The sequence below is a fragment of the Salvia miltiorrhiza genome, chromosome 3 (assembly GCF_028751815.1).
Source record: "Salvia miltiorrhiza cultivar Shanhuang (shh) chromosome 3, IMPLAD_Smil_shh, whole genome shotgun sequence".
In the NCBI taxonomy this organism is placed as follows: domain Eukaryota; kingdom Viridiplantae; phylum Streptophyta; class Magnoliopsida; order Lamiales; family Lamiaceae; genus Salvia; species Salvia miltiorrhiza.
Window position 1 is genome coordinate 15451609 of NC_080389.1, and position 27553 is coordinate 15479161.

The 27553-nt window shown below is 32.8% G+C and overlaps 5 protein-coding genes and 1 non-coding gene across 6 annotated transcripts; 3 read left to right on the plus strand and 3 right to left on the minus strand.

The window, feature by feature from the left end:
- Positions 1-1341: 1341 nt before the first annotated feature.
- LOC131018437 (uncharacterized) lies at positions 1342-1983 on the minus strand. The gene has a single exon (XM_057947160.1). The coding sequence runs from the start codon at positions 1981-1983 to the stop codon at positions 1342-1344; it is 642 nt and encodes a 213-aa protein (XP_057803143.1).
- Positions 1984-6829: 4846 nt separating this feature from the next.
- Positions 6830-8145, minus strand: LOC131018438 (uncharacterized). The gene is made up of 3 exons (XM_057947161.1): positions 7917-8145; positions 7564-7745; positions 6830-7519 (listed from the first exon to the last, which is right to left on the minus strand). Exons 1-3 carry the CDS (start codon positions 8143-8145, stop codon positions 6830-6832), a joined length of 1101 nt encoding a protein of 366 aa, XP_057803144.1.
- A 1280-nt stretch (positions 8146-9425) lies between these two features.
- LOC131018439 (uncharacterized) lies at positions 9426-11141 on the plus strand. The gene has a single exon (XM_057947162.1). The coding sequence runs from the start codon at positions 9426-9428 to the stop codon at positions 11139-11141; it is 1716 nt and encodes a 571-aa protein (XP_057803145.1).
- A 479-nt stretch (positions 11142-11620) lies between these two features.
- Positions 11621-13548, minus strand: LOC131017820 (probable inactive receptor kinase RLK902). Its single transcript, XM_057946557.1, has 2 exons — positions 13025-13548; positions 11621-12217 (listed from the first exon to the last, which is right to left on the minus strand). Exons 1-2 carry the CDS (start codon positions 13539-13541, stop codon positions 11718-11720), a joined length of 1017 nt encoding a protein of 338 aa, XP_057802540.1. The 5' UTR covers positions 13542-13548; the 3' UTR covers positions 11621-11717.
- Positions 13549-16851: 3303 nt separating this feature from the next.
- Positions 16852-16923, plus strand: TRNAC-GCA (transfer RNA cysteine (anticodon GCA)). Its single transcript has one exon. It is a non-coding gene; the product is annotated as a tRNA-Cys (tRNA).
- A 1222-nt stretch (positions 16924-18145) lies between these two features.
- LOC131017821 (uncharacterized) lies at positions 18146-18940 on the plus strand. Its single transcript, XM_057946558.1, has 3 exons — positions 18146-18363; positions 18440-18587; positions 18657-18940. Exons 1-3 carry the CDS (start codon positions 18263-18265, stop codon positions 18717-18719), a joined length of 312 nt encoding a protein of 103 aa, XP_057802541.1. The 5' UTR covers positions 18146-18262; the 3' UTR covers positions 18720-18940.
- The last annotated feature ends 8613 nt before the right edge of the window (positions 18941-27553 follow it).

The window sequence follows — 27553 nt, forward strand, 5'->3', positions numbered from 1 at the left end:
CCGAAATTGATCATGCCAAGAAAGCAAAAACCTTCTACTACACTTATCAATCTGCCTTTGAGAGCTGGGCACCATTACTTGATAAGGACCGTGCATCAAATATTCTCGACGAATTTCATCTCTTTTATTCACAGGATATTCCCAAATCATTTTTCGTTTACCTGGATCACGTTCTACATGAATATCATCAGATTCATTGCCAATCTTTGTGATTTTAAGCGGGGGAAGTTCTGGACAAGGGACTTCTGCTTGTAGTTGTTGTGGACTTTTTTCAATTGCATCTACAGTTGGAACTGGAACCTCAGGATTAGATAAACGGGAACCACCAACATCTATGCGGGCACTTTGTTTTTGGAAGTACGATTCAATTCCTCTTTTTCTCTTATCCATTAGAAATAGAGACGGATCTAGAGCCCGGGCAGCCTCGGCGGTCGCCCGGTCATTTTTTTTTTTTTTACCTATATATATATATATATATTGATGAATTAGCTATATATCTATATATATATATATATATTATATAAATATGTAATTTTTAAATTGGGAACTTTATTCACTCCCCCCAATCCAAGTACCATATGGCCCAACTCTCAAATACACGGCCCACTCACTCCACCCCACCACTTTCATTTGACTTTCCTTTAATTAAATCTATCAATACTAAAAATTAGCACTATTCACAATTCACACTAGAGAAGAAAGAAACGAAAAGTTCATCTGAAAAGTAAAAAGGAGAAGAAGCAAAAAATTGAAAGGCGCGAAACGGCGAAAGCATAATTCTGGGTTTTCATTCTTTTTCACAAAATCCAACATTGAATTTGAGATTATATATCCATCATCATCTTTCATTTTATTGGTAAGTTTTTAACTATTTATCTTATTCTCTACTTCTCTTTTTACCATTGATTATTACTGTAAATTTTCGATTTACAGTTGGTTCTTTAGTTAGTATTTTGATTGTATTATACTGTAATATTTTATATTTGTTGTCAAAATAATAGAATTGAAGAATAACTTGAGTAACTTTTGCATTTCTTTAGTTATTAAGAATTTAGGATAAGGATTCATTTGTTTGCTTATGTTATGTATTATGTTTCTGAATTTTGATTGAATTAATGTTATTGTTATAGATTTCTAATCAGGGACGGATCTAAGAATTTAATTAGGACCGGGCGAGATTTCATCGGATGATTCTAATGAATTTTTAGTAAAGAAAATAAACCGAGTCTTGAAATAATTATTTGAAATTACACAATCAAATATAAAAAGATATATAACTTCATTTATAAAAGTATCTTAAAAGCTATATAACTATACAAAATAAATAATAAAACTACAGATTCACTTGCAACCAATTTTAAGTTGCGATCTACGAGTTTTCATGATATCAAACTCATCTATAATTGAGTCAACATCAAAGCTCTGAGCTATTTCTCTCTCGATAAACATTATCAGAGAACTAGACAAGAAGTCATCTTCCATTTTATTCCGCAACCTTGTCTTCACAATTTTCATGGCGGAGAATGCACGTTCTGATGTTGCCGTTGAAACCGGAAGAGTCAAAATAAGTCTAATCAACCTGTCAACAAGATAGTAAATGGCTGACTTACCTGTCTTTGATAATAGTTGACATAATTCAGGAAGTGTCTCAACATGTTGAAAATGTGCACTTTTTCGAATGTCAAGCTCATAAAGTTCGAGTTGATACTTAAGATGCAGCTTATCTTGACTTGAAAAATCAGCCGGATAGTACTTCTCAACTAGCTTGCAAATATCATCAATACTAAACAATTCATACCCACGTCGTGGATCCAAAGATGAACTCAACTTTAACAACTCAATTGCATCTTCCTTGAATCTAAATCCCAATTCTTGCAATATGCAATATATTGTTCCATAGAAGATGTCGACTCGATAATGGTGCTCCCACGTGACAGGATTGTTCGGAGCACGACCTCTACTTGATCGACGCATACCATTCATGTCAGGAATTTCAATATCTCATTGCTCACAAAACCTCTTCACCTTTTCTAGTAACCCACTCCAACCATTTTCTCGGAATTTTTGGATGATCTCTTTTGTATTCGATACTGCATCGATTGCATTAACAATATCTTGGGATATGCACTGCAACATTCTACAAAGATCATTTGCTCTTCCCAACAAATCAATAAGAAAATGCAAGACAAATACAAATTCAAAGGACATCATCACAAAATAAGCTTTATCAGCTACAACCCTAGAAGCAGCACTTCTATCATTTATGATCTCACCAAGTACCACAAGAACAGAATCAAACATCTTAAGTAAGCTGTGCATAGAGTTCAAATGAGAGCTCCATCGTGTATCACCTGGACGTTGTAAACTTCCAATCTGATTTTTTTCTCTACCAGTTTCAAGCTGATTGGTTGAAGTCAACTCTTCAATTCGAATAGCCTGCGCAATTTGCAGTTGATCATGGCGCTTCGCAGAAGAATCAACTACACACTACTACAAAAATTTACATACATAACAGTGAATAGATAACGGTTTTTTTCAAAAACCGTTATGTATGAGCGCACTTTTAGGAATAGATAACGGTTTTGCGAAAATCCGTTATCTATGTACTGTTGTCTAAATGCATAGATAACGGTTTGAACAAATGCGTTATGTTTTTTCGTTATCTATTAGTTGCATACATAACGGTATTACAAAACCGTTATCTATGACCATCTTTTAATTATTTTCACCCAAATAAAATCGTGAGTTGTGTGAGTTTTCTCTTCTTCGCTCCCTCTCCAACAATTCCCGCCGTTCATTTCTTCTCAGCGCACGAACTCCTCCGACGACCTCTGCGCCGCCGTTCCTCCGACGACCTCCGCGCTGCCATTCCTCCGCCCGCCACCGGTATCTTACATCCCCTTCTTCTCGGAGGTGAAGCCCTAAAATTCCTAAATCCCCAAATTCTTCCTCACCTAAAATCCCCAAACACTATTGTTGCCGTCGACGACCTCCGCCCCGGACAGCCACTGCATACGCCGGTAATTACTCTTCGCGCCGCTACGGTACGTCTCAGTATTCTCTGTCTCTGTCTCTCTCTCTCTTGCTCTCACTCGCCCTATCTCTCCGTCTCATTCATGGCGGCTACCGCGGATCCAGCAGCGTTGGCAGTCATTGCCGCAAGCCCGCGCCTCTGTGGCGGTCGAGCCGCTGCTGTCCTGTTATTTATTTATTTATGATAATTTTGGAATTTTAGCTGCAATTTGTCTATTTCGTTCGAACCACACACTTGAAGAGGTTTTCTCTTTTTTGGGGGTTTTTGTTATTCTCATCTTTTTTGATTTGCTGTCATTTAGAAAGGCTTTTGATCCTGAATAGATAAGGTGTGTTTATTTTGCTGTTGGAGTTGAAATAATTGGGAAATATTTAAGCATAAATAGAGAGGGTGTATTTGCTTTGATTAATTGAATCACATGGTTCACTCTCAGCTGCTGCGGACTAGGGTTTTTGCTTCTACCGAGAATGTTTTTTTGAAGCAGCCTAAGGTGTTTCTTTGGTGAGTTTGTGTTTGCGTAATGTTAGATTTGTTGTAGAGGAAAGAATCATGTTTACATCTATTTTTGCTACATTATATTGGAATTGATTCCTAAATTCTTTATGATGTGAAACTTGTGTGGCTTTTTTGTGTACTCCCCTGTTGTTTTATGACTTCCTCTCCGCCTTCTGGTTTCAGAATGTGAGTAGCTGAATGTCGTGCTGTTAAACTAGTCTTCCTAATTCTCGAGTCTCTGTCTGGAGACTGGAGCCATATTGGTGTGTGAATGCAGGTTGTATTTCTTGAATATGTGCAGGTGCCTGTTTGTTTAATACCCATGCTGTCGGAGTGCGTCGACCTGCCCCATAATCTTGCTCTACAGATATGGTATGTATAATTTAAGAGTAAAGAGATGTCGAAAGTCAACAGCTTGTTGCTGGAGAAAGGGTTGTGGGAATTTTGTATTATGTGATGCAAACTTGCTAGGTGCGTCTCTGTTTCTCTCTCTCTCTCTCTCTCTCTCTCTCTCTCTCTCTCTCTCTCCGTGTATGTGAAAATGGACAGATTGTAGAATTATAGTAGTTGTAGCTGGACAACAGATTGGTGTTTTTCCATCTTCAGTTTAATGACATCCATATGTTTCCTTTCAACTTACATTCTTGCGAAATATTTAATGTGCAGAAGCAACGCAAGAAATTGGCTGAGAAGATTGCACAGCTGAATGATGCTGTGTGTGAGTTGTGAGCTGTGAGGTCAATGGCTGCTTGGCGTTTTCATTTGGGAAAGGCTGAAGCGCTCGTGCATGCTTAACATTACTTATTTTTCTTGACTGTATAGGTACCTATGGGATTGCAGGTCACATTTGATCTTTTGGGAGTTCTATACATCAAGTAAGTTTAAACGAATACAGCTATTGAATATATAGTATTATTTGTATTTTGTCCTTATTTCCCATTAACATGAATGAGATTTGTTGCACTTTGTAGTGATTATTGAGATGAAGTCTAAATGAGCAAATTGGAACAGATACTATATGTTTTTGCTTAAAGATATTGAGTTGTGAGATTTGAAGTTTGGTTTTTTGTTAGTTACTGGATAATTTGTGGTGCTTTTGTAATGCATTAATGTCTACTTTTTGCTGATTGGAACAGGTACTTTTTGCTGATTGTAATGCATTAATGCATTAAAGTCTAAATGAGCAAATTGGAACAGGTACTATATGTCTACTTTTTGCTGATTTTTTCCCCTTTTCCCTAATTTATCTGAAGCTTATCCTATTAGCTAAGTGGATAATAGTCGATGAAGCCTTTGCAAAGGTGGATATATTTATTTCTCTGTTTTTATCTGTTGTTTTTCTGGTTTTCTATTCAGTTATGTTCTTTTGCTCACACTGTGTTATTCACATGCCTTCCTTTGGTATCGTCTTTTCCTTTTTCTTTCCATGTGAGATGATTTTTTCATTAGTTTCACTAAAACTAGGTTCACTTGATTTGACAGTCAGCTTTCTTTACATTCTCAGGCAAGTATGCTGTTCAAAACTCTTTGTCTGAAGTTGGATGCTCTATCTCATTTCCATTTATGTCTGACATCAAAGAAGAAACTGAGCTAACAAAGGCAGATAGAAAGAGGAGAAGGGCAAAGAAAAAAAGACAGTTTGAAGGTAAAATATAGATTTGAGTGTTATTATACTGTTTGTTCTCCATCTGTACAAAAAACAATAAGGCAGAGTTTTCTTTCGTGTGATTAATGCTATTTCAAGCTGTGGATAAAGGAGTATTGTTTTTGTTATTCTTCTTTACTTTTATATCTTGATGGTCAGATTCTTGCTGTGTAAACTAGCCATAAGGAGGAGCATCCTTTCCACATCAATTGCATGCTGGTGTCTGGATTTTCGTTGTTATATATTAGTGTAGCACTCTCTGCACTATATGTCGTCTCTAATTTTATTTTCCTCTGAAATGTTGAATCAATTACAGCTGAGTCTGTCAAACGGATGGCAGTAAAGACACAGCTAAGCACATTGAAGAAACCCGAAGATGGTAATTTTGTCATATGCATTTCATTTTGGCTCTTGAGGTTTTGATTTCTAATTCACTAGACCCTTAGTTTTTTTCAGTTTTATGAAGCCCCTGAACTTTTACATTTTGTTTTAGCAACATAAACTTTAAAATTCAGGGCAAGAAACTGATTTTGCCTGGTTTTGCTGTTGCAATTTTGGATCTTGTAAAGGAAATCTAATTGCTGCTGCTGCTTGAAGTTGCAGGGAACGGGGAGTCATGAATGACACTTTGAAAGAAATGTTTTCTTGCCTTTGCCGTCTAATGTGATTCATGATGTAGTGTGAAACAAAAGTCAACATATTGTTTGTTATCTTTTTCTCGTCCAGTTTTCTTTTATTTCACATATTTTATTTGGATTATTTTTCTATTGGCAGGTTGAGCTTGTGTGTCGGGTTCTCTCCTAAGTTAGTTGCTGCAAATTCATCATAGCAGGTCAACTAGTTCATGAGGACTTGGTGCTAGAACACATAATATGATAGATTTTTGTTTTAGCTATAAGATAGTTGGTACTTTCAATTTTGAATCGAAATATGCAATGATCATATGTACTTGATACTTGGTTCATTTGGATGGTAATGTATGAATATTTTGGATGATGGAGTATATAATATTGTTATTGGTGATTTTATCATTTTGTTGTTTTAAAGTTATTTATTTATTTCTTGAGATAAATAACATAAAAATCGAGAAAAAATATTAAAATATGCTAGTTGTAGTTGAAATACATAACAGTATAAAAAGTACAAAAAAATCGTTATGTATTTCTATCAAAGATAACGGTAAAAACCGTTATAAAAAGTAAAAAAAACTGTTAACTATGATAGAAAAAAAACAAAAAAAATACAAAACATAACGGAAAAATCCTCATACATAACGGTAATAAATCGTTATGTATAAGCATTATAGATAACGGTTTCATACCGTTATGTATAGAAAAAAAACTGTTAACTATGATAGGAAAAAAAAAACAAAAAAATACAAAACATAACGGAAAAATCCTCATACATAACGGTATAAACCGTTATGTATAATCATTATAGATAACGGTTTCATACCGTTATGTATGAGTGTCTCGTACCGTTATCTATTCTCACATACATAACGGTTTTTTAACTGTTGTCTATGATACGTATCATAGATAACACCACTATACACAACAGTTTTTTTGCTCATAGATAACGGAAAAAATCCGTTATCTATGAGCGCTTTTCTAGTAGTGACATTAATAATAATAAGAAGCTGGGAAAAAAAGTGCTCAATAGGAAATAACTTTTTGAGATGTAGCAACTAATATCAGCTGTAGTCGATGAGCGAAACAATGAATGTAATATGCATACGGGCACTCATTCAAAAATAGAGCCTCCAAACCATGCCATTCTCCTCTCATGTTACTAGCACCATCGTATCCTTGTCCTCGAATGCTTTGAATGCTCAGATTATGATAAGAAAGAACTTCACTTATTTTGTTTTTCAGAGTTGCTGCCTTGGTGTCTTCCACATGAACTATGTCGAAAAATCTTTCACGAACAAACCCATCCTTATCCACAAATCTCAAAATAATAGCCATCTGTTCTCTTTTGGATTCATCTCGAGATTCATCTACTATGATGCAGAACTTTTCATCACCAATCTCAGCTCGAATGAACTTCTGAATTTTGCTTGCATAGACAGATAAGATCTCTTTCTGAATTGAATGAGAAGTATATGAAGCATTTTTAGGAGCATTTTCTAATACCACTGAAGCTACCTCTTCATTATAAGAAGCTGTGTACTTTAAAATCTCTAAAAAATTTCCACGATTACGAGAGTCAGGACTCTCATCACGTCCCCTGAATGCAATACCCAAAAGAGCACATAATTTAGCAACATCAATTGAAGCTTTTACTCGTAATCTATTCTTTCTAACTAAGTCCGATGTTTGTTTGTCAACAACTCTGCCAATGTGCTGCAATATGAGTTCATCAAATCAAGACAACTTTTCACAGCTACTTTATGTGCAGAATTGGGAGCACTTCCTACATGGATTAGAAAAGCACATTTTTTCCCATTGTTAACTCTTTTCCAAGTTCGAAACCCACCAACAACAAAAGCATTGCCTCCATACTTTGCATCTATCTTGGCAAAAAGAAAACAAGGAAAGCAAAATACGGCATTTTCTGAAGGTGAATATTCTAACCAATCCCGAAATTGATCATACCAAGAAAGCAAAAACCTTCTACTACACTTATCAATCTGCCTTTGAGAGCTGGGCACCATAACTTGATAAGGACCGTGCATCAAATATTCTCGACGAATTTCATCTCTTTTATTCACAGGATATTCCCAAATCATTTTTCGTTTACCTGGATCACGTTCTACATGAATATCATCAGATTCATTGCCAATCTTTGTGATTTTAAGCGGGGGAAGTTCTGGACAAGGGACTTCTGCTTGTAGTTGTTGTGGACTTTTTTCAATTGCATCTACAGTTGGAACTGGAACCTCAGGATTAGATGAACGGGAACCACCAACATCTATGCGGGCACTTTGTTTTTGGAAGTACGATTCAATTCCTCTCTTTCTCTTATCCATTAGAAATAGAGACGGATCCAGAGCCCGGGCAGCCTCGGCGGTCGCCCGGTCAATTTTTTTTTTTACATATATATATATATATATATATATTGATGAATTAGCTATATATATATATATATATATATATATATATATATTATATAAATATGTAATTTTTAAATTGGGAACTTTATTCACTCCCCCCAATCCAAGTACCATATGGCCCAACTCTCAAATACACGGCCCACTCACTCCACCCCACCACTTTCATTTGACTTTCCTTTAATTAAATCTATCAATACTAAAAATTAGCACTATTCACAATTCACACTACAGAAGAAAGAAACGAAAAGTTCATCTGAAAAGTAAAAAGGAGAAGAAGCAAAAAATTGAAAGGCGCGAAACGGCGAAAGCATAATTCTGGGTTTTCATTCTTTTTCACAAAATCCAACATTGAATTTGAGATTATATATCCATCATCATCTTTCATTTTATTGGTAAGTTTTTAACTATTTATCTTATTCTCTACTTCTCTTTTTACCATTGATTATTACTGTAAATTTTCGATTTACAGTTGGTTCTTTAGTTAGTATTTTGATTGTATTATACTGTAATATTTTATATTTGTTGTCAAAATAATAGAATTGAAGAATAACTTGAGTAACTTTTGCATTTCTTTAGTTATTAAGAATTTAGGATAAGGATTCATTTGTTTGCTTATGTTATGTATTAAGTTTCTGAATTTTGATTGAATTAATGTTATTGTTATAGATTTCTAATGGATAAGAGAAAGAGAGGAATTGAATCGTACTTCCAAAAACAAAGTGCCCGAATAGATGTTGGTGGTTCCCGTTCATCTAATCCTGAGGTTCCAGTTCCAACTGTAGATGCAATTGAAAAAAGTCCACAACAACTACAAGAAGAAGTCCCTTGTCCAGAACTTCCCCCGCTTAAAATCACAAAGATTGGCAATGAATCTGATGATATTCATGTAGAACGTGATCCAGGTAAACGAAAAATGATTTGGGAATATCATGTGAATAAAAGAGATGAAATTCGTCGAGAATATTTGATGCACGGTCCTTATCATGTTATGGTGCCCAGCTCTCAAAGGCAGATTGATAAGTGTAGTAGAAGGTTTTTGCTTTCTTGGCATGATCAATTTCAGGATTGGTTGGAATATTCACCTTCAGAAAATGCCGTATTTTGCTTTCCTTGTTTTCTTTTTGCCAAGATAGATGCAAAGTATGGAGGCAATGCTTTTGTTATTGGTGGGTTTCGAACTTGAAAAAGAGTTAACAATGGGAAAAAATGTGCTTTTAAAGTACACAGCTTCTTATAATGAAGAGGTAGCTTCAGTGGTATTAGAAAATGCTTCTAAAAATGCTTCATATACTTCTCATTCAATTCAGAAAGAGATCTTATCTGTCTATGCAAGCAAAATTCAGAAGTTCATTCGAGCTGAGATTGGTGATGAAAAGTTCTGCATCATAGTAGATGAATCTCGAGATGAATCCAAAAGAGAACAGATGGCTATTATTTTGAGATTTGTGGATAAAGATGGGTTTGTTCGTGAAAGATTTTTCGACATAGTTCATGTGGAAGACACCAAGGCAGCAACTCTGAAAAACAAAATAAGTGAAGTTCTTTCTTATCATAATCTCAGCATTCAAAGCATTCGAGGACAAGGATACGATGGTTCTAGTAACATGAGAGGAGAATGGCATGGTTTGCAGGCTCTATTTTTGAATGAGTGCCCGTATGCATATTACATTCATTGTTTCGCTCATCGACTACAGCTGATATTAGTTGCTACATCTCAAAAAGTTATTCCTATTGAGCACTTTTTTTCCCAGCTTCTTATTATTATTAATGTAGTTGATTCTTCTGCGAAGCGCCATGATCAACTGCAAATTGCGCAGGCTATTCGAATTGAAGAGTTGACTTCAACCAATCAGCTTGAAACTGGTAGAGGAAAAAATCAGATTGGAAGTTTACAACGTCCAGGTGATACACGATGGAGCTCTCATTTGAACTCTATGCACAGCTTACTTAAGATGTTTGATTCTGTTCTTGTGGTACTTGGTGAGATCATAAATGATAGAAGTGCTGCTTCTAGGGCTGTAGCTGATAAAGCTTATGATGTGATGATGTCCTTTGAATTTGCATTTGTCTTGCATTTTCTTATTGATTTGTTGGGAAGAGCAAATGATCTTTGTAGAATGTTGCAGTGCATATCCCAAGATATTGTTAATGCAATCGATGCAGTATCGAATACAAAAGAGATCATCCAAAAATTCCGAGAAAATGGTTGGAGTGGGTTACTAGAAAAGGTGAAGAGGTTTTGTGAGCAGCGAGATATTGAAATTCCTGACATGAATGGTGTGCGTCGATCAAGTAGAGGTCGTGCTCCGAACAATCTTGTCACGTGGGAGCACCATTATCGAGTCGACATCTTCTATGGAACAATAGATTGCATATTGCAAGAATTGGGATTTAGATTCAAGGAAGATGCAATTGAGTTGTTAAAGTTGAGTTCATCTTTGGATCCACGACGTGGGTATGAATTGTTTAGTATTGATGATATTTGCAAGCTAGTTGAGAAGTACTATCCGGCTGATTTTTCAAGTCAAGATAAGCTGCATCTTAAGTATCAACTCGAACTTTATGAGCTTGACATTCGAAAAAGTGCACATTTTCAACATGTTGAGACACTTCCTGAATTATGTCAACTATTATCAAAGACAGGTAAGTCAGCCATTTACTATCTTGTTGACAGGTTGATTAGACTTATTTTGACTCTTCCGGTTTCAACGGCAACATCAGAACGTGCATTCTCCGCCATGAAAATTGTGAAGACAAGTTTGCGGAATAAAATGGAAGATGACTTCTTGTCTAGTTCTCTGATAATGTTTATCGAGAGAGAAATAGCTCAGAGCTTTGATGTTGACTCAATTATAGATGAGTTTGATCTCATGAAAACTCGTAGATCGCAACTTAAAATTGGTTGCAAGTGAATCTGTAGTTTTATTATTTATTTTGTATAGTTATATAGCTTTTAAGATACTTTTATATATAAATGAAGTTATATATCTTTTTATATTTGATTGTGTAATTTCAAATAATTATTTCAAGACTCGGTCTATTTTCTTTACTAAAAATTCATTAGAATCATCCGATGAAATCTCGCCCGGTCCTAATTAAATTCTTAGATCCGTCCCTGTCGGGAATTGACGTGAAAAACCGAAGTTTGATTACGTGGACTTTTTAATCCACTTGGAATTCCCAGCTTTATTATATATACTTAAAAAAAAAAGTTTGAACAATGCGGATGTACTAGGGGAACAACCCGAGGTGGTAGATCCGAAAAATCACGTACTGATGCATTCACTATAGATCATCTCGACGATCCAATGCTAAAAATGATTATTCTTTCTTATTTTAAATATTAATAGTTCTCATTTGAACCTCCCGATGTGTATAAAGCTCAAATTTATATATAGTAAGTATTGTAAATTTGGATTACCCTTAATTACATGCAGAATCCAAAAGTATATTGATACAAGAGATTATACCACTCAAAGGGAGACTAATCAACCTAGACAAGCCACTACATCATTAATAGTAGGCCTTGCATGAGCCAAGCAATTCCTACAACGCGAAGCAATCTCCAAAACATTGGACCTTTGCTTCTCATCTTCTCCCCCTTCCACACAAAGCTCACTCACACGACCCATCTTGGCCCCTAATGACTCATCGGGCCACCCCAATATCTCCATCAACACGATGCCAAAGTTGTAGACGTCGCTCTCCTGCGACAGCTTCTGCTCGTAGATCGCCAGCTCAGTCTGCCCCGTGTCCTCCACCGCCACCTGGTCCGCCAGCTGGACGAAGCCGTAGTCGGACAGGCGGGCGGAGAAGTCGACGTTGATCATCACATTGGATGTCTTGATGTTGCCATGCACGTTGAGCTTCAAGTGCCTCTCCTTTGGTGGGGTTTGTGAGTGGATGAATGCTATTGCCTTCGCTATGCATTGGATTATCCTATATCTATACTTCCATTCCAAGGCGGTGTGCCCTTCTTCCTTTGCACCTAAACAAAACAACCTCAATATGGTCATTCAAAAATTATTATTCCCACAACAAATTAGTTACCATAGTCATGTTTCTGAAAATGATATATGAAACAATAAATAAGAACAAAATAGAATAACTATATATAAGCACTTATATTTTCTTAATTAAGCTCTATAAAGAACGAAGCATGACATGTGTATAGGCTTAGAGGGTGTTTGGCTAATTAAGCTTATTTTAAAGAGCTTATAAGATGTTTCAAAAACTTATAAGATGTAGTTCCTTAAGAGTTTAACTATAAGTTGTCAAAGTATTTAGATAATTGAACTTATAAACTAGATAGATCCTAACTTTTAGTTAGAGATAGGAAATCTTTGTTATAAGCTCTTAAAACTTATTTTTATAACTTATAAGTTACTCCCTCCGTCCCTAAAAATTTGTGACCTTATTAATATATCAGTACGTCCCTGAAAATTGTGACATTTTCTTATTTGAAAATGAGCTCACAAATTTTCTCTCTCACTATTTGCAAAAATGTGTCAGACTCAATCTCCACTCAAACACAATTACTACACTTTTTCTTAAAATCGGTGCCATCTTCATTGGGACGTTACAATTTTTAAGGATGGATGGAGTATTTATGAGTTTATTTTACCAAATACTTTGAAGAACTTATAAGCTCAGCCAAGCACCTGCTTAGTGGTAGATTAGTTAACGTCTGAGGCCAAGTAACTCCTGTTCCAATCGGCCACCGACATATTAATCTTCAAAAATTATTTATTTAAAAAAAAAAAAGCAAGGACTAGGAGAGAGTTACTTTAATTACCAGAAAGCAAGTCAGCAAGGGAGCCCATGGGATAATAATCTGAGACAACAAATTTAATCCTCTTGGCATAGAGATAAGCAGTGAGAGGCACCAAATACTCAGATGCATTCCCAATGACAGCCACCCTTTGAACCCTCCTCCCAAACTCATTCCTCCTTATCACAACCCTCTTAAACCTCTTGACCGCGCTGATCCTCCCTCCCAACAGCACCACCTTCTCCGTCATGCCCATCGGGCTCTCTCCGATCACCCCCACCGACGCCCTCAGCACCTGCCGCAGAGTCATCTCCGCCCCGCTCTTGCTGCACGACACCAGCGGGATGTCGTCCATGAACCCGAACAGGAAGTCTTCGTGCTCGAATATGGACGACGACCGCAGCATGCTCGTCTCTCTGCTCTCGTCGGGAACCCTCCTCGGCTTCACGAAGGCGCGGGAAAGCATTTTTAGCAAGGGTTTTCTTCTTCTTTTTTTAGGGTTTGGATGATTTTGTGGTGCTTTGGAGTGGTGTTTTGGCATGGGGATGAATGGGTGGGATGGTGGGGTATTTTTATTTGGGAAATTGGGGATTCTTATTGGATGTGTTTTTTGCGTGGATTTCGATGTTATACGGCCAAATTTATTGTTTAGGTTTATATGGGATGTGGAGATGATAGCTACGTTTTCTTAGCATATGGAATAACGAAGTTTTGGTTTTTAAATTATTGCTACTTTCTGTCTTCTGCCCATAATTTTGATGAGTAGAATCCATGGATCTTGTTTCAAGTGACATATATAATTTTTGTGTTTGAATGGTGTGATGGGGTTTGCTCAAGAAAATGTATATATACCAAAATGTAATTGGATTAAAATATTCAATTCTTTAATTACGAATATTTTAGATCTCATGTAAAAATTAATTCCAGATGAAATTCTTACTAGTTGTGCTAGTTATGTGAATCTCAATACATAATAAATGTAGCATATTTAATTTGTATTATGAAGACATAATCAATTGCATTTAGTTTTCAGCGATGAGAGTTCAATTAGACAATTCATCATATGACTAGGAGTGTGGGTGGCATCTTTTGTAATGAAATTCTTTCACATATCATGTTTTGTTTTGTGTAGTCTCTATTATGTTATGTTTCTCTAAAATGAAGCTATTTAATTCAAAATTACAAAATGCTTCACTACAACAATTTATAAGAAAATTTGGCATAAAACTAAATTGGAGCGGTAATAGTAGGCAAGGCCGGTGATGTATGTTAAGAATTATTATTATATTAAGGGTTTAATTGTATCTAACAATAGTTAAAGGGCTACTTTACACTGAACATTAGGAATGTATTAATTTGATCCAAAAAAACAAAGAAACTAAAAAATCATTGGCCAGAAATAGACCTTTTATTGCGTCTGAAGACGACTATCATTATTGCAGTAGCTAGCTAGTAAGATCAAAATTCGATAATGGTGATAATAACTATAAAAATGCAGAATTTATTGATAGAAACTAAGCAATACTTTGGCACATTGTAAAAATTGACACAATTTACAAAATGTATGGACTATGTGTGACGTGGTCTGCTAAAAGAATATTCATTTAGGATCCGAAGGCGGTTGAGAATCTTTAATTGATTAAGGTGCCTTCCATGGTAGGTGCAAAACATGGGTCAAAAGTTGATCCAATTTTTGTACCTCCAATAATAGTGAAATTCGAATGTTAGAACCAATTTTCATAAATAAAATCTAAGATCGTTTCTTTTTCTTTTTGGTGATCCGTATATAAAGTAGCTAGTGTGTAATATGTATAGTGGAACTCATATGAAGATTATATAATAATGAAATTTATATTAAAGTTGAATTTGTAAATTTATATCAAAGAAAAATAGTAGAATCGAAGTTGATTAATTTATATAACACTTTGAGACTCATTAAAATTAGGATTGTAGGGTTTTTTTTTTTTTTTTTATTGTAGTGACACTTAGTGCAAGCCAATAGACTATACTTTACGGTCTCACACAAAAATAAACAAAAAACCAAGAAAATTCGTAATCACCTCCAAAAATATATATAATTGTAAATAAGTTGTGGATGTTTATGTTGTGGGCTTAGTTCAAAAAAATGGAGCTTGGGGTTCGAAGATGTTCTGAGCTTAGTTAAGATATTTTTATTGGGCCAAAACTAAACAAAATACATTATTGGGCTGGTCGTTATTGACTTATAGGGACTTTGCAATGTTAATTCCGTTCTATACTTCATCTATTTCCTCTAAATCATTTTTTTTTTTTGCCAGTATTTCATAGTATTACCCTGCACCATGAGTATTGAAATTAAACATATTTAAATAAATAAATTTGAATATTAAATATAATTAAAATATAAATAAATTTAAAATATATTTTAAAAATAAAATAAAATAATTCACATCAGTTACTCGATAAAAATTTGAATTTAGAAACATAATTTTTTAACTTTGTATAAATGTAATGATATTATAGTTATTAAATATTTAAAAATTATTTGATAATGAAAAGTAGCCTTACACGTAATTATTATAGATTACTATTATGCTTCATAATATATAGATAAATAAATATTTTAATGCACAAACATAAACAAAAAGTCATATTTGAAATTATATTTTTAGGGCTCATATGATAACACTCTAATATGTTTTTTACTTCAAAACTCAAATTCTTTTATAAATTAATGGTCCATTATCAATTATCCATATCTTTTGGATTTTGTATCACCTCCAGGTGTGATAGCATAATTTTTTTATATATATATCTTACCAAACATGATATTGATATCTAATAATAAATTAATAAATAGCACAGTCAAAGATATCACGTCTTATCCAATACCACGTAGCAAACGAGCCCTTAATATATATAACTAATTATTCATCTACAAAGTTATACTTCCTTCGTCTCCGAAAAAAATATGCACATTTTGTCATTTTGGATCGTCTACCAAAAACATGCATTTTCCGTTTTTGAATACTACCCTCATCATAATCTTTTTATTTTTTATCCCTACTTTTCATACTTATTCACAAGAAAATCATCATTGCCACCATTACCTTTTGTTTAAATAACATAACACTATATAAAATAGGATTTTTTCCACTCACAATACACCCATCTAACATTTTTTAAAACTCATGCCATCCACATGATTTTTTAGAGATAGAGAGAGTATTAAAATTAATACAAAAAAATTATTTTTAAAAAATAGTTATAAAATGAATTAATATATCTTCGTTCATCTTTATTAGTTCTAAACTATTACAAATAAAAAGCATATAAAACACAAAATATGATATCTACTTATTTTTCCTTTAAAAAAAAATAGAAGAAGAAATAAAATTATATAGTATAAAAAAAATAGACATATCATTAAGGAGAAGAAAAAACATTAAATAGAATAGAGAAGAAAGAGGAAAAAAATTGTTTGTATTTGTGTACAAAAAAACGTAAACATATCATTAAGGAGAAGAAAAAACATTAAATAGAGTAGAGAAGAAAGAGAATAAATTTGTTTGTATTTATATTTGAATATTAATTAAATCGAATATTTGTATTTGAATTCGAATCAAATATTTATCGGAATCTAGAAGATATGAATAATAGATAATAGATCATTAATTTATAAAAAACTTTGAGTTTTGAAGCAAATAACATATTAAAATATTATAGGTATCTATTCCACACCTATCATGCATAGAAAACAAGCCTAATTGTATATAAGATGAAAAATGTAAGCGACTGTGAATGAATTTAACTGCAATTTGTAAATAAAAACAATCGAGTATTTAATAAAATAATAAAAAATTCTTTCAAATGGGTCCATAGCTCAGTGGTAGAGCATTTGACTGCAGATCAAGAGGTCACCGGTTCGAACCCGGTTGGGCCCTAAATTTATATTTTAAATAATTTTATTTTCTTGTTCCATGTATATTGGTTCGAAACTTGCAAATTATTTGACGAAGTAAATGTTTACCATGCACTGCATTTGTAGATGGTGCTTCCTTATGCATACTTAATAAGAGCTTGTCTTTGCAGTTTCTAATGTGTATGTTTTAAAGTTCATTTTCTTGTTATCTTTGTAGTTTCTAATGTGTATGTTTTAAAGTTTATTTTGCAAAGTCGTTACCTGATCAATATACTATGGAGCGTCAAAATGAGTTAAATAAAGTAATTATACAACTACTTAGCATTTTGAATAATGAATAAATTGTCAGAGAGCATTTTCTTATTAATGTCAAACACGTGTGTAGGGAGGCTAATATGGTGGCCCATCGCTTAGCCAATTTCTCTAGTCGATGCTCTGAGTCAGTTTGTTGGACTAGAGAATTTCCTAGATGGCTTAAGGATATTGTTGCTGATGATATTTCGTAATACAAGTATTTTTCTTCAGTCTCAAAAAAAAAAAAGAATAATTTTTTTAGAGGAAAGTAAAGATAATAATATCACATATATAGTATACAAGTTTCTAACACCCGGATGAGATGGAATTAAATTTCGCCCAAGTCATCAATAAAAAATCATACAGAAAATAAAAATAAATAACATAGCTCAGTCGATTTTGAATTCTGAGAAGTACGTTTTCTATTATAATGAAAATTTATTACTAAAAACTGAAACAAGCTAAATCGGATGATACGATCCAAAAATAAATAAATTAGATAAAATGAAATGAGACAAAGGGAGCATGATATAGTATATATATAAAAAAAAACAATCAATGACCCTAAAAGAAAACATCTATTGATGAGAGTAGAGACATGAGACACAAAGATTAAAAATGTAATGAAATTTTAATTAATCAATGTTGACTTTTTCTTAAGAAACATTATAAACTAGTTTACAAAACCCTAGGAGCGCAAGAAAGTGAGAGTCAGAATCATGGTACTTTCCTTAAGCATGATCCAATTGGGTATTATATTCTTCAATTCTCGCCATAATCAATGCTTAACTATGGTCAATTTCATAAGTCGAAGGTACAGAAATATTTAATTCCTACGTGCAACTAAATTATAGGAGTAAAAAAAAAAAAGAGGACACACACATATAATCACAAGATTCTTGTATGTGTTCAACTTAAATAGCCTCTTGTACATTTCCAATTCCCCTCCAATTTTGATATAAAAAGAAAAGAGGAGAGGAGAGGAGAGAGAGAGCCAGCTGTGAAATAAGCATAAATAGGGGATAGATAGGCAGCACATACATACATACATACATTTGACATTTGAGATGGAGATGGAGATGGAGATGGAGATGGATGGCTCAAAAAGTGAGCTACATTTCGTTTTCATGAACTACGATCCTGAATATGAGCGCCTGCGATCTATCAAGTACTTCGTCTTCCTCTTCTCAATCTACATTTTCAGAATTAATGCATTTTTGAGTTTTAATTTCTTTAATTGACAGAACGGAGAGAGGGGCGGAAGAGCTTGATTTATACTTGAGTAGGAAACACGACGGAATCTTGGCTAAGAATCTGCAGCCAGGCACCTATAACAAGACCCTCTCATTGGTCATCGTTGATGGCTTCGCCGTTGAATTGACAGATCATCAGGTATATAATATATATATGTATCTGTCATTTTTTAATATATATATATCTGATGTGATTTTCGATTTTCAGGCAAATGTGCTTAGATCTGCGAAAGAAGTGAGGATTGTGGAGAAAAATCAAGAGCTTGCGTGATGATGGGTGACGGAATTTGGATTCCATTAATCTCTAAGAAAAATAGAGTAGTAATTAATGGTAGTATATAGCTAGACATGTATTCACAAATCTTAAGTATAAAGATTTGAACGCAATTGCGAGGCGCTATTATATATTTTCTATATTCTATCTTCCCCTTACAAAAATGGAGTCTTGGTGTTTAGTTTCCTCTTTTCATGAACAATTTGAATTAAATTTCATTATGTGTTTTTTTTAATAAAAAAAAATACAAATATATTGTGATCATGTCAAAGTGGACTCAACAGTAGAAGTCAAGCTCATGCTAATAGCATGAAGATTCTCCTCAACTATACGTACAACTAGATATACAAACACACACATGTATATAACGTGATCAACTTTAACCGAAAGCTTGATTATACATGAATTTAATCAAAATACAGACAAGAAAAAAACCCATGAAATCCAAATTCAGACAGAGTCCACTTAATTAATTTTGTTAATCCAAATGTAAGCGATTCTTAATAGCCATCATGAAGGTTATATTTTTTCACACATGAAAATATTGTCTTACTCGAAACTTAATTAATAGTATTATTTTATTCCCTGCGGTAGTACATTAAAACAACTAGTTCTACACCAGAAATGATTGATACTGTAATAAAATCAAACTCTGATGTCAATGGACGTACTTCTCCCTCTCTCTCTATAAACAATTAAGTAAGATAGGTGGAGTTGTAAAAATGAAAATGAAATGTAGAATTGTGAAACAGATATGCTACATATTCATGCTACATATTCAGCATTCAACTTTATCTAGTTAAGGTTACAAACTGGAAGCAGACACGCATCTTCTTACGCTGCCTTCCATTTTTCAACAAACTTTTAAAATTATAAGGCTGCCATTGTGGGGGTCCTCCTCTTCACATGCACTTCATACCAACAAATCAAAATTATATCTTTATTTCGAGAAAATCATTAGTATTTTTTTTTCTTTTCTCTTTTCTTTAATTCTGGCTATTTGGTTTGGTTTTGTGAAGTCCCCACTCACATTATTGCCACGTTGTGTGGCTGAACTCTGATTTTGCCACCTTCTTTGTCAAATCTTTTCTCTCTCATAACTCATGGCTTTGTTGTATGTGTTGCCTATGTGTGATTGGTCAGTTTGGTGTTAGTTCAAGGAGTGACCTTCACATGGAATATTTTGGCCTCTCTTACTACCTCCTCCATCAAATGTCACTTCTCTTTATTTATGTACAACTTATATTAATATGATTCAATTGGATAAAATAAAGATACATTTTAAAATATACTAATAAACTAGAGATAATTTTTAGTTTTTACATTGTGAAGAATTTACGACGGATTTATTATTTTACCCAATGAATTTGTGGTTTTCGGTTTGAATTCTATGTGAGCGAAAACTTAATTATTTTCAACGAATTCATCATTTTGCACAGATAATTTATCATGTATGTATAATCTATATTTTAAAATAAATTTGTGATATTGATTACTACTTTTAAGCTTATTAAATTTTTGCTTTCTTATCATATTTCATCACTTTTGAACTATGAATTCAATTAAGAATAATCCAATAATTATGTTGTTTTTTAGTTGGAGGATTGGACCATAGATTTCTAATTTACAAAAATGGGTCTCATTGTTTAGATATAGAGACTAATAATTATTTCGTTACTATGAGAACAATAAAAATATTACAATCTAATTGAGTTGACATAAATAGCTTTTACGAGATGAGAAGAGCCACATTTCTAAGTTGTTAAGGCTATATTTTGTAATGAATTTGGATCTGGGTAATAATGTTTCTTTGACTAATTCAAATAGACGAAATTACGTTTGATGAAGTCAAGGTTATATAGATTATTATAGAATATGCATTTCATTTCACCAATCGACCTAGCTAGTTACATATTCAAGATCTAGGTACAATTTTGTATTGCAAGGGCAAACATATTAATTAATTAATATATGTGTGTGCAGCAATTAACTTAATCATTAATTAAACCGACCCTTGACCTCGCTAGTAGCACACGTACGTGTGTAATGAATGTTGTGTACTTTTTGTATCAAGGTTGCTCGTGCGTGCTCTTAATTAATTCACTCATCCATTTTGCCCACAATTAAAGATATAATTTATAATTAGGCTGAGTTGTATATTATTGATTATATATACTTATAATTGTTAAATATATTGATTCAAACGGCCACATATCCAACAGCTAGCATACATCTATATATCTATTTATAGGGTTGGATTATGGCGAATTTTTTTTTCTTTTTTCTTTCAGAAGATATAAGATACATATCATATCATGAAATTGAATATCTATTACAAAGAATTAATCAAATTAATACAAATTAGACTATACAAAAACCAACCAAACAAATAGAAATACAAGTCACACATCAAGTAGGACTTCAACCGAATTACTTGCAAGAGAGAGACATTTATGTCTTAACTTTGTTACTTGTGCGGGGCTTGAAGTGCTAATATTAACCTTAATATATTAGCTAGAAATCAATATAATTCATAAATTTTGATTGGCGGATAGTCATAATTAATCCTCAAGCAGAATTTAAATTTTATAGTCATAATGTTTCATATATATGCTACAATCCTTGGAAGTCTTGTAGTGAAGTGGGACAATCAATCTTTATACCGATAACATGACTGAACCCAACTCATATATAAACCGATAAAGATACGTGTGTGTGGGTGTGATGAGACAGAGAGAGATTAAAACTATATTATCCCAACGGATCTTGAAGATTTAAGTTGTGAATATTATTTCCATCAAGAGAAAACTATATTATCCCCGATCTAGAAAAAAATGTAGTACTTCTCCTAAACAATGCTCGCCAAAGATTTGTGGTATACACTAGAAATTAAAATGATATGCAGATCATAATATACCACGTCAATATATATAGATTTTTTTTAATTAACGTCATTATATAAACAATATGCATACAATTAACGTATGATGTTTCTGCTAGTAGATATAAACATATGTTGTTCATATCGCACTATTCACACATATTCAAACATGAAATAAAATATAAACATAAGTCTGATCGAGATATTTTTTACTGTCAATATCATATGATATGGTGTATAAAAAATTATATATATATATATATATATATATATATTATGCGTAGATAAAAAAGAAATTTATGAAAAATGAGACATTCTACAAACGCAAAATATGATCCCAATTCCCGACCAATTTTGACATAGAAAAACAAGTGGGGTATGGGCTTAATTCATTTTTCAAAATATGCACAGTACCTCATGAATCATGATACTAGTCCCTTGGTGGAGATCGTGAAGAGAAGAAGATAGATGCACTATATATGATACACATTAATTCCAAGAACACATCAAGAACTATAACATTCATGACGAGGAAAACTGAATTTTTTCGTCGTCGTTGAATTTGAAATTTCAGTCAGTAAATAGTAATACCGACGGAATAACAAGGACTTTTCTTCAAAAAGAAATAAAATAATTATAATATATATGAATGGAAAATTAAAATGTTTTGAAAAGGGCAAAACAAGGTTTCTTCGTTCTCCCCCACGAGCTCCTGTCCACAGCCATGACTGCAAAAAGATAATTAGAGTGCAGTGCATGGGGCAAGATCAGAAGCCCTTGAGGGAGAGTGAACAACCATTGCTTTGAAATAATACTACTACTCCTATTATAGAGATTTAATTTTCTCTCATTGGCTCCAAACATGTATTTTGCATGATTGGTGGATTAATGCGATTGGATTACTCTCCCTTTATATAATTCACAACCACCAATACCAAGATACGAAAATCAAATAAAAATTCATATCCAAGCAAGTGGTAGCTAGGGCCCCCATATCTTTGGCCCTTGACATTCTTGAAACATTCGCATATGCTACTTTTCCCTCTAAATAATTAAAGTCCCCATATCTATTACTTTTGTCATTATCCTAGCACCAAGCCAAACATTTATATTGGAAAGCTAGAAATTAAATATGATCGTCGACAAAAAAGCTAGTTAATTATATATCATACACGTGGGTTGTGGTAATATATAGATTTGCTATATATAAAAAAAAATTAGTGAACTATACTAAAAACTTTAATGTTTTTTTCTTCAATTTATATATGTATGTTTTAATTTTAATTAGTGAACTATACTAAAATTTTTAGCATTAAATTAAAACACAAAATATTAAAATTGAAGGGGGGAAAAAAAGATAAAAAATAAAAGAAATCGATACTACGTACGGCAAAGAGTTTGAAACTTCAAAAGTAGAATAGATTATTTCAATTGCTTAAAAAAGATTCGGGAATTTGCTACGAAGATAACCATGTCGATTTTGTTAGGTATATATACTTTATGCATGTCAAGTGGAATTTAAATTTATTAATGTGAATTGAAAAGTCTTGAAAATAGGAGGATTGACAAGGCAACCCATTCCACATTAAAGAAATACCCAATGAAAACTTAATCATGAAGACACCATTTGCGTATTTGTCGTGTTCACGCCCATGCTGTCTATATCTAATTGCAGATTGCTGTTTTATGCGATTTTGACATTCTTTATTTGCATGATTCTTGGAATTTTGACTTATCTTTGCATCCAATTGTATTTTTTTTCTTGCGATTTGGATTATGGATACCGGATCATTGTCTACCAAGAGTTGAAAAAAATGATATGTTTTGATTAGATGCCAAAACATCCTAAAAAGATGGTGACTTAATTGTTATATAGGTTATAATTCACTATTTAGAAAGTGATAACACAGATATCCCAACAAGAAGATTTTAATGTTACATAAGATCATATTCAGAAGGGCTCCTCCAACAATAGTTTCTATTTCTACTCCTATAAATACCTGAAGGTTCACAATACCTCATGTTACATGAATTGCTGCAAACATAAACTCTCAAACTCAGAAGCTCACAAATACTTAAATTCAAAAGTAACAAGTAACCAACGAGAAATCAACGTCCAGTGAATCTCTTTGAAGCATTATTCTAAATCTACATTTGAGATTCCAACATATTTTTCTTGCACTCTAAGTGTTTAATTACTTTGTAAATCCCAAATTTAAAATCGAGCAAACAAAAATGCAGTTTTGTTCTTCATTGTAACTGTTTGATTACTTAATTGGGAAACACGTAAGCTCTCCAAGAAAGTTAGGAGTTGGTGTGAGAAGTAGAAAAAACAAGTAAGAATAAAGTGTTTAGTTGTCTGAAAGCAAGGTAAAAATACGGTCACAGTAAAAAACATGTGATTCAGTAAGGTTACAAACTGAACAACATGACTAGCAGCTATAAAACAAAAAATCCTAAAATTATGTGGAACTTTGGACCACGTTAACTGAGTTGCACTTAATCAACTCAATTAGTGTGATTTGTTGATCTAAAGTTTTCAAAAAGTTTTCTATTCCGCACTTAAGTTTAATTATTTGTCAAATTGATAAGGTCTCAGTTGTCAGTAGGTTACCAAATTGATTTGTACAATCTCAATAAGACAATTACTTGGACAAAGGCAACTCACATTTTGTGTGCTAATCTAAGTCAAATCCGACCTAGCTAGTTGATATATATAAGCTAACTATTCAATTTTATCTTAAATTATTAACTAAAAAAGTTATAATTGATATATTCCTCTCAAATTTTAGTACACACTTGATCCGATTTATTTATTTCTACACAGGTCAAGTTATATATGCAAATGCGCAATATATAAAAAATGAAATTATTGCTCTTAGCTCTTATCTAAGATGGACGTGCATTTGCCTTTTGGGGTTTGGACAAAACTTTTTTTTTAATAGAAAAAGTGGATTTTATGACGAGCATAAATATGGGGAAGTGGACAAACTTCCTCACACTATGTATGATAAATTTACCATTCTATAGTCTGTGAAAGGACATAATTTCAACAATTATTTTTCATCGTTAAATTGTAAAAATTCATTTTTTTATAGCTTTTCTTATTTTTTCTCCTTTTTTTTTCTTTCTTTCCTACCAAAAATCATGTAAGTTATTTAATATGCTGATGTAGTGATGTGCATATTAAATTAAATCATTACAAGAGCTAGTTTTAATTAGGGTAAATATCATGAAAACCCCTGAAGTATACCCGTTTTTATCAAAAATACCTTAAAACTTTCAAAATATTTTCTAAACCCTCAAACTATCAAGTTTTTATCAAATATATCCCGCATCTATTTTTCGATCACCAAAAACGTGATGTGGCTCGCCGGATGCCACAATGTAATTTATATTATACTAGTATATTTTTTAAATGCAATGACAAAAACGACTATTATAGTATATTTTTTAAATGCAATGACAAAAACGACGTCGTTTCATACCATATCATTTTAAAAAAATTCACTATGAAATTTAAAATTCACTCCTATCGTGTTTGAAATTCACGCTAATAACCTAGAATTAGGGATAAACACGATAGAATATGGTACGAAACGAAGTCGTTTTTTTCATGTCATTTTAAAAAAATAGAATATAAATTATATTGTGGCATCCGGCGAGCCACATCACGTTTCTGGTAACCGAAAAATAGATGCGGGATATATTTAATAAAAACCTAATAGTTTGAGGGTTTAGCGAATATTTCAAAAGTTTCAGGGTATTTTTGATAAAGTGGGTATATATGCTTCAGGAGTTTTCATGATATTTACCCTTTTAATTAATGTATTTGTAAAAAATAAATTTAAGATAAGAAAGTTATAAAAGTTAGAAATTGCAAATTAAATTATTTTCCCCTCCTCTCTTTTGTTAAACTAAGTTTCTTTCTTTTTATAACTTTTGTCTTTTGTTTTTATTTTTTATTTCCTTTGTTTCCTTTTTAGTTCTATTTTTTTTGGAGTTGGTTTTATTTTATTTGCTTTAACTTATTTCATTTAATCTGTTTGTTTGGTTTTGTTTTTGTTTTTTTGTTTTTTTTTTTCCTTTCATTTGCACGAAATTTGTTGTGTTAGTTTGATTTTTCAAAGTATAAGTATGTCTTAATTATGGAAACATCTGTAAATTAATCAGTGAATTAAATATATATTATAAATAGATATCATCTATGAAAAGTATATAGATATATAGTAGTATTCGATTTTTGAGTTGGATTGGGATTCGCTCGGTCCGACCGCATTGTATCGATGCACACTTCATTTCGTTTATTCATCTGGGAAGAGGGAAGAAAAGTCGAAAATTCTTGAAGGCATTATGGATTTGCACGAACCGGATACTTTGGAGACGAAGGAACGAAAGTAGATTCGAAGGTAAGGTTTGGGACATCAAAAGTACAATCATGGAAATTAAAGCTAGAATGTGGAGTTGGAACAAAATTTTTGGGATCTTTGTTTGGGAGACATCCTTTTTCTCTTGGTGTTCAATTTCCGTGTCTCTTTTGTAACTTTTGTAATTGATCCTCTTATGGTATCTCTGGTACCAGTTTTTATTAATGAAATTTTTCGATAAAAAAAAAGTATTAGATTTTTGACATTTTATGAATTTGATCGATGGTACTGACATGAAATGACACGTTGAAGCAAATTACCCTTATTTATTCATGATCACTATTTTAATAACAATAAAAAATGTAATTAATACGATATAATTGTAACACAAATAACAAGTGGAGTATCATATTCACTAAGACTGAGAAATCGAAAACACCATGAATAAAATTACACAAGTATTAAATCCAATATCCAGGCAAATAATAATATGATGAAGAACTAAAACTAGACACAAAACAAAACAAATAAATCCAAAGAATAAAATCAAATAATGAAGACATTGATCCTAGGGAATGTATTGAGGATAATTAAACCTATTATAATTTAACCTATTGATTCAATTACCAATTTAATACAGTCATAGTGAAAGATAACAATACTATTCATAATCTTTGCTACCGAGCAACTATGAAAGTGGATTAATAATTTAATTAATTTTTATCATATTCAAGTCTCAAGAGAATAAATTAACTACAAAGAGAACACAAATAGCTTCCTATAATCCACCAATCACATTCAAGTCTCAAGGTAAAACTATATTATGCATTCTTGAATCGACTTTACAAATATCACATTCAAGTCTCAAATTGAACAGCTTGACATGCAATTATTGATCAGGTAATTCACAAAAAATCGGCCACTGCGAATCATGAATCAAAAACTGAAAGGTAAATTAATATTAATAAATAAAGCATACAAATTCATTCAACTACATACCCCATAATCAAAAAAGAAACTAGCCAGACATAGCAAAATAAATCAAAAACATGATCAAAAGAAAAGCAATTAAAAATACTAAATTAAATAAAACCCTAAATACAAGTAGTGTTACAATTAAACTCGAATCTTCAATCTTGCAGAAATCTAATACAGACTCTATAAACTAGAAAACAATAATATTCTAAATATAAGAATATAAAAATATGAATGCAGAACCATAAATAGGTCAACAATGGGATCTATTTATAAGCCCAAGGGATAAACCCAATGTAAAAATTGGAAATAACAGATAAAATCAGAAAACTATTAGAAAACGGAAATATCGGTGACCACTCCCGCTGGTCGCCGATTTCCTTCTTTGCTCCTTAACAATTTCGAAATCATGTGGTTGCAGATCGGTCCTATCATATACAACTATGCCGTACAACCATGGAGTTTACGGGCGATGCCATCACCAACCCATTTCTTTTTTTCCAACTGTAGATCGAGGCCCAACATGGTGAAATTAGCATTACCTATGTTGTTTTTATTAGCCTTAATCCATTATTGGATGGGTCTGCCACCATGGCCCAATTTACACC

Coding starts and splice junctions, on each gene's coding strand:
- LOC131018437 (XM_057947160.1), bottom strand. CDS start 1,983: ATGAATGGTATGCGTCGATCAAGTAGAGGTCGTGCTCCGAACAATCCT.
- LOC131018438 (XM_057947161.1), bottom strand. CDS start 8,145: ATGGATAAGAGAAAGAGAGGAATTGAATCGTACTTCCAAAAACAAAGT. Junction 7,746..7,916: donor TCATGTAGAACGTGATCCAG/GTAAACGAAAAA, acceptor GGGATTGGTTAG/AATATTCACCTTCAGAAAAT. Junction 7,520..7,563: donor CTCCCAATTCTGCACATAAA/GTAGCTGTGAAA, acceptor CTCATATTGCAG/CACATTGGCAGAGTTGTTGA.
- LOC131018439 (XM_057947162.1), top strand. CDS start 9,426: ATGGGAAAAAATGTGCTTTTAAAGTACACAGCTTCTTATAATGAAGAG.
- LOC131017820 (XM_057946557.1), bottom strand. CDS start 13,541: ATGCCAAAACACCACTCCAAAGCACCACAAAATCATCCAAACCCTAAA. Junction 12,218..13,024: donor CCTTGCTGACTTGCTTTCTG/GTAATTAAAGTA, acceptor TGTTTTGTTTAG/GTGCAAAGGAAGAAGGGCAC.
- LOC131017821 (XM_057946558.1), top strand. CDS start 18,263: ATGGAGATGGAGATGGAGATGGAGATGGATGGCTCAAAAAGTGAGCTA. Junction 18,364..18,439: donor GAGCGCCTGCGATCTATCAA/GTACTTCGTCTT, acceptor TTTAATTGACAG/AACGGAGAGAGGGGCGGAAG. Junction 18,588..18,656: donor TTGAATTGACAGATCATCAG/GTATATAATATA, acceptor TTCGATTTTCAG/GCAAATGTGCTTAGATCTGC.